At 38.9% G+C, this 6,327-nt stretch overlaps 1 protein-coding gene across 2 annotated transcripts in view; it reads right to left on the reverse strand.

The window, feature by feature from the left end:
• The window catches only part of fgd (faciogenital dysplasia), a 90,305-nt gene that overhangs the window by 15,646 nt on the left and 68,332 nt on the right, over positions 1-6,327 (reverse strand). For both annotated transcript variants that reach the window (XM_014025469.1, XM_014025471.1), the window contains exons 5-8: positions 5,632-5,721; positions 2,734-2,870; positions 354-510; positions 102-240 (exon numbers count right to left, since the gene is read on the reverse strand). In XM_014025469.1, the coding sequence (XP_013880923.1) occupies positions 102-240; positions 354-510; positions 2,734-2,870; positions 5,632-5,721 (523 nt within the window). The remainder of the gene's footprint in view (positions 1-101; positions 241-353; positions 511-2,733; positions 2,871-5,631; positions 5,722-6,327) is intronic.

Consider the following 6,327-nt stretch of genomic DNA (forward strand, 5'->3'; position numbering starts at 1 on the left):
GAGAGAGAGAGAGAGAGAGAGAGAGAGAGAGAGAGAGAGAGAGAGAGAGAGAGAGAGAGAGAGAGAGAGAGAGTGTCGATAAGATGGGTTTCAGGTCTCACTTTCTGCATCTTTGCAGTCGAGCGCATCGTCTGGCAGCTTCTTCAGGTAGTCTTTGAGCAACAGCTCGTAACGAGGAATCCTTTGGACCGGCTCCAGCATGTGGTGCTGCAATGTCAGGTTCCCGCACACATCCTGTTTCTGTTGGTTCATGAAGAAACAAACAATAAAGAGACCTTTAATGTTCAAATCAATTTAAACATTGGTCCACCGTAGCTTAACTTTAATTCTTTTTTTCAAACAAAGAAACAAACCTGGATGTTCTGGACGATGCTCTTGAACTGTGAGGACCTCTGTGTCCAAGTGCTGACCAGGTCCATGGCTCGGTCAAAGTTCTTCACATATTCTCCGTACATCTTCATGAACGGAGCCAGTTTCTGGAGGATGTCTCCGATGCGGGGGTTCGAGTCCCTACAGGGAACACAAACAAATTAAAAAACAAACAAACAAGGAAATCATTATTTTTAAGCACTTTAGATCCCATAAAAGTGCTACTTTAACTGTATTGAACTAATTTTAGTCCTAAAATATACACTTTGAAACATTTTCCACTTAAAGCATTGAATTCTAAATGATCCAATCAGTGCTTCTCTTTTTACCTCAGTAAATAACCTCCTGCATGCCTTTACTTACATCTGTCTTATAATTAGTCAACTATATGAGACAGTTACAGGTATAAAGGAAAGTCCCTGCAGTACGCTGGGAGACTTGTTTTTACCTTTGGAAAAGAAGAACTGCTTGACTTATTTCATCATTTACAATTTACAATTACATATGATTTCATTACAGACATAAAATCAACAACAATTAGAAACCAACAAACGTTTTTCTCGTGCACTTTGCGTGGATGTTCCTTGTCTGTGCTTTTTTTAAAGTTTTTAAATCGTTGCGAACAGATTTTAATGAGCTCTGGAAGGAAATGTGGAGGAAACTACAGCGTCACCAGTGATTTCCCTCAGCAGGACTAATTATCTACTGAGGTGTAGTTGATGTTGGCACACTATCACACACTGGAGACAAGCTTCCTGCTTACTGCGGGGGAATAAAAGCAGCCCTGACACAAACAGAAATGCACACTGTAGCAGTACGACAACATAATGTGTCTGAGAGCAGAACTACTGGGTGTCAACCTGCTGTCTTAAAAGAAATGGTAAAAACAAACTACACAACTGCTTTTTCCTGTTAAAATGCAGTGTGTGTGCTGAGTGCTGAATACATTTTGGGCCAGGACCTGAAGCTAAAGCTGGATTTATTTTCTGTGAGAAGTGAAGAAGTCTGTTCTCTCTGATGCAGTTCCAGGACCCAATGATGTCATGGCTTGTTATCGACACGTCCGGGCAGAACGTTTCTCTTCTGGGGTTTGTGTCAAGTGTTGTGTGATTGGTCAGAAAAGTGAAGTGGGGGTGGTTGATGCGGTCATGCTGTTCCATGAGCTGTGCAGTCAGGTTGGGAGTTTTAGCTGCTGGAAGCTAACGCTGGTTTCTGGGATCCAGTATTCAAATTAATCTCAAGTTAAGGTCAGCGTGCTTGATGGTCTTGGATTAAGATACTGTTCTCCTCCTTCATCAGCTGAAAAACTTTCATCTCTTTGATTATCAAAGTGTCTTAACAACTCGAATCAAACTGATTTCCACGCCATGTGATAACTGGGTTCTGTTGGTGTCCAACAGCGGTGCACTGAGGGGGCGTGTCATCCTGTAGCTCTGATGGGGTTTCCTCAAGGCTATGAAACGTTTGTGCGAAAAACAACTCTGATAAATCATAGAGAGCAGATTTCTTAACTTCTCATGGATTATAAATACACTCAAGTTGTTAAAGCTAAGAGAAACACTAATAAACAAAAGTAGCAAAATGCTAGCTAAAAGAAAGTAAAAAAAAAGTCTAGTTAGAAGTTAAAACAAAACCCTTGATAAAAGTTATAAGTAGTAAAACACTACCCAAACACAACAAAATGTTAGCTATTAGTTGAAAGTAATGAAAGGCCAGCTAAATGCTAAAAGTAACAAAATGGTAGCTACAAATAAAATTAATAAAAGATCAGCTAAAAAAGTAAAATGCTAGCTAAATTAGAAAAAAAACTAACTACAATATAACAAGGCTAGCTTAAAGTAGAAAAATATAGATAAAAGCAAATAGTTGCAAAAGCCTAGCTAAAAGCTAAAAGTAGAATATGTCTAACCAAAAGCTAAAGGTAGCAGAATGATACAAGAAAAAGCTAAAAGAGGTGAATGTAGGAAAAAACTAAATGTAGCAACAGACTCAAACTAGCAATAAAAACAAACTAGAGCTCTAGAGTATAATGAAACAGATTTCAAAGAGAACAAATGTTTTTGAAGAAATGGAATCAGTTTCAGTGTATTTCTGCAGAGAAAATGCTTGCAAAGAACGTTAAATATTATTAATTAAAAATAACTAAACCAAACGTCATAGCACCATCTTCTCTACGAACTAAAACCTTTATATATGTTTTAATAGCACAAAGTATGCAAAGTATGTTTTTTCTACAATTTAAAAGAATGTAGAAAAAACAAACAATTGGAATAATGAATCAGTCTTCACACAATTACTGAACTTGTAACAACTGACCTAATAAGTACCTTTTAAAACCCTTTGAATGTATTGGTGCTGACTCACCATTCTCCTGTTATCCGTGTCTTCAGCTCTGGGAGCAGGAACTTGTCGTGGAAGCAGTAGATGGAGGAGATGTTGGAGAAGATCCCTGTGATGACGTCGTGAGGGATTCCAGCCTCTGTGAGCTTAGTGCAAAATACCTGCCGAGAAAACGCAACAACTCTGAGCTGGCTGGTAATAACTTGACTTAAGGAGACAAATAAAGGAGTTTTAACGCCTCTTTGCTCGCTGCCTGTGGTCAGGAAGTGTAAACAGCTCTGAAACATTTGACTTGTGTCATGTCTGATACACACACAACACACCCTAGTGTGGATATGATGATGTCATCAGGATGTTCTCAAGGTGTGTTTTATTAACTTTTAAAACCCTATGTGAGAGTTTGCCAAGAACTATTCACCAGAGTCAGAACATGACACAGCACTTTTCACAATCATCCACCACTGACAGACACCGGATGTGTTGGTGTGGTTGATAAATGGGTAAAAAAAAAAAAGTGCATTGTTAAAATTTCCATTGCATTTTAAAGTGCAACATGTGGTGAGTTTTAAAAAGAAAAGCACATATATGTGTGGAGGTTAAATATACTACTGTAGGTCCACAGAAACTAAATAAGAAATAGCTACTGACAGTGTGGTTTTTTATTGTAGAGGGGTTTATGTTCCAGACTGTAAATATGTTCATTTCTAATTTAAAGTTTGTATTTCTAACATGAAAATAGTATTTTTTTCAGAGGCAACTTCAAATTTTCATAGGAGGAACTTTATTGTTTTGACACTTCTGCTTTACCTTCCCTTCTTCAGCCACGAGGATCAACTTTTATATAGACTGCATTATGTAACAAACAGTATTTATGAACCTCAAACTGGGAACCTAGAGACTCATTTTAAACATCTTTTCAGCTTCTGTTCCTCTGGTTTACTTTCACAAACATGAAAAAGTATATCTGAATCTCTGTGGATGCCCACTAGATGATTAACAAATAATTAAAACGATGAAAAGTGAGTAAAGATGTAAGCAGCTGGTTAAGCTTTGTAATCACACAGATGATTTGTCACGATGTCATGAATCCCTCCCCACCTGCCTACTCTACCTGTGGAAACAAGCATGCTGGTGGTAAGACAAAACAAAACAGGAAGTTAACGATAAATGTTCTCTGCCCTCGGCATCAAACAAACCCGAGCTGCTCTGTGATTGGACAGCTGCTCGTCTCCTCCACCACACCAACCCAACAAAGAGGAAGAAGACTCAACCATCTGCAGAGGATTCTCATCACAAACACGCCAAGCTCAAACTCACTACACGTCAATTGTAGCACAAGTATCAGAAATGAAGTGCGGGAACCTACGATTTATTACCTGGAACAGAAACGGCATCGTGTACGAGTAAAAATAAAATATATGTGTGATTTTCACGAGTGTTTCCCAGCTAGACTTCTTTTTTTTAGTAACAGGAAATAATACAAATATTTCAATATTTATACTACTTCTACTTTTAGAAAGAGCACTGCTTCCTGATACTCCATCAACTTAAAGACTTATTGACTCACTGAGTTCACAGATTTAAAGAAAAATTACTACAATAGATTTTAATAAATCCTTTGATGTATAATGGAGGTAAAAAGCTCGCTAATGAATTCATTATTAAGCTCCAGCTGAGAGCTTTGTCTGCACAAAGCTGTCAGAAAAGAACATGTTTAATTTAAGATGTTCTCACACACACACACACACACACACACACACATACACACACACACACACACACACACACACNACACACACACACACACACACACACACACACACACACACACACACACAAATACAAATACAAAAGACTCCTCCAGCCATCCAGTCGTAGAGGGTTGATGTTGTGAAGAGGGGGATTCTCAAAGTCGAACAGTCGGGTACTTTGTCACGCGACCATCTTGTAAACACAGGCTGACATATTGGTTTGGGGGGAAAATAGGACGAGTTCCTCTATGTGGAAAATAGGAAAAATTGTGAAAAGTTGCTGTAGGACTGCACTTCTCACATAAAAAATCATCCAGAGAGAAAATATTTATTTTTTCTAAGTGCAAGAGTGCGGGGAGAGAAATAAGCCACGTGTCGTTCTGCCTCTGCAGACCTCCGTGCTTCTCCTTGTTTAAAAATAATTGCCTCGTTTTGATCTAAAACACACAAAAATTGGCTAAAATGAAGAGTAAACACTCAAAACTACACACTAACTATAAAATCCAAACATGTTAAAAGTCACAGATCTAATTAATAAAGTCCTGCTCTCACCGGCTCTTCATTGCCACCAATCTCCATTCAAATTTCGCCTCTTTTTATTTTCTTCTTCCTGTAGATTTTTTACTGCTTGTCAGATAACTTTGAGCCTCAGTCAAAAAGGAGGTCTGGGGCGGGGGGTTATGTTTTTTCGTTTTAAGAGAAAGACGAGACTGACGATGGGAAAAGCGGTGTTTTTTCCACGAGATTATTGTGTTTCCTGCTCCCTTCAGCTGCAATGCGCTTCAAAATAGAACGTCCATTTTCAGAAAAAAAAATGAGTAAGATATGTTATTTATCGTAACTCTGGTTTTCTTAACTCCTGACCTATTGACACAATTTAAAAACTGCTGTATAGTTTGAAGTCTCTACTTTTGACACACAGTTTGTAACAGAGTCTCACGAGTTTTGCTCCATAAAAAATGAAGGTTTAAATCACGTGACTGAACGACATCACGCCGACTTCAAGAATCACAGTTTCAGCTGTAATCCAGCTCAGTGCTCGTCTCAGCCATCAACACAGCTGACGCATGCAAAGTAAACATCATCATCATCATCATCATCATCATCATCATCATCATCATCACCACCATAACAAAGCCACAGCCAGACAGAGACAGGTCCCGATCGTTACCTGGTCGAGGAGGTTGAGTCTTTTTACGTAGGCCTCTTCTGTGTGGAGGAGCTCTTTGGCGATGTTCAGGAGCTTCTGGGCCTCTGAGCACTGAGCCAAAAAAAACAAAAACAAAAAAAGCAACAAAGATTACAGGCACGAAGGAAAAGAGAAGCAGTTAATATCATATTTTACGACAGGAAACATCTTCCTGGTTTATAACACCGGGTAAAAAGGAGGGACTGCCTCCTTTTTTCATGAAGCTCTTAACCACAGTAAATATTACCAAATACTGTTTTATCCTGTTAACAAGGACAAAGGGATGAAAAACAGTAAACAAGCAGCTCATTATAAAGAGATTTAGCTGAAATATGCTGATGTCAGACCTGAATGTAAGTTTAACGTAAAAGAGATGTAGAAGGATTTGATTCTCATCCTCTAGAGAGCTGAGTATGAACCACTCCTCACACATTATCTCCCGTATTAAAACCTTATTATTGCTAATTAATACGCTCAAAAAAAGTGAAGCCCTTCATTTATCTGAGAGGGAGGCCACAAAACGTCAGCAGAACTTTTTGTTTTCAGTCGCCCTCCTGCTGCGAGCATCACTGAAAAACCCACATCCTCTGTGACAAGGCCGTCATTATACAGCCATGAACATGTCAGCTGCAGCAAGACACACACACACACACACACACACACACACACACACACACA

This window comes from Austrofundulus limnaeus, unplaced genomic scaffold (genome assembly GCF_001266775.1).
Source record: "Austrofundulus limnaeus strain Quisiro unplaced genomic scaffold, Austrofundulus_limnaeus-1.0 Scaffold478, whole genome shotgun sequence".
Lineage (NCBI taxonomy): Eukaryota > Metazoa > Chordata > Actinopteri > Cyprinodontiformes > Rivulidae > Austrofundulus > Austrofundulus limnaeus.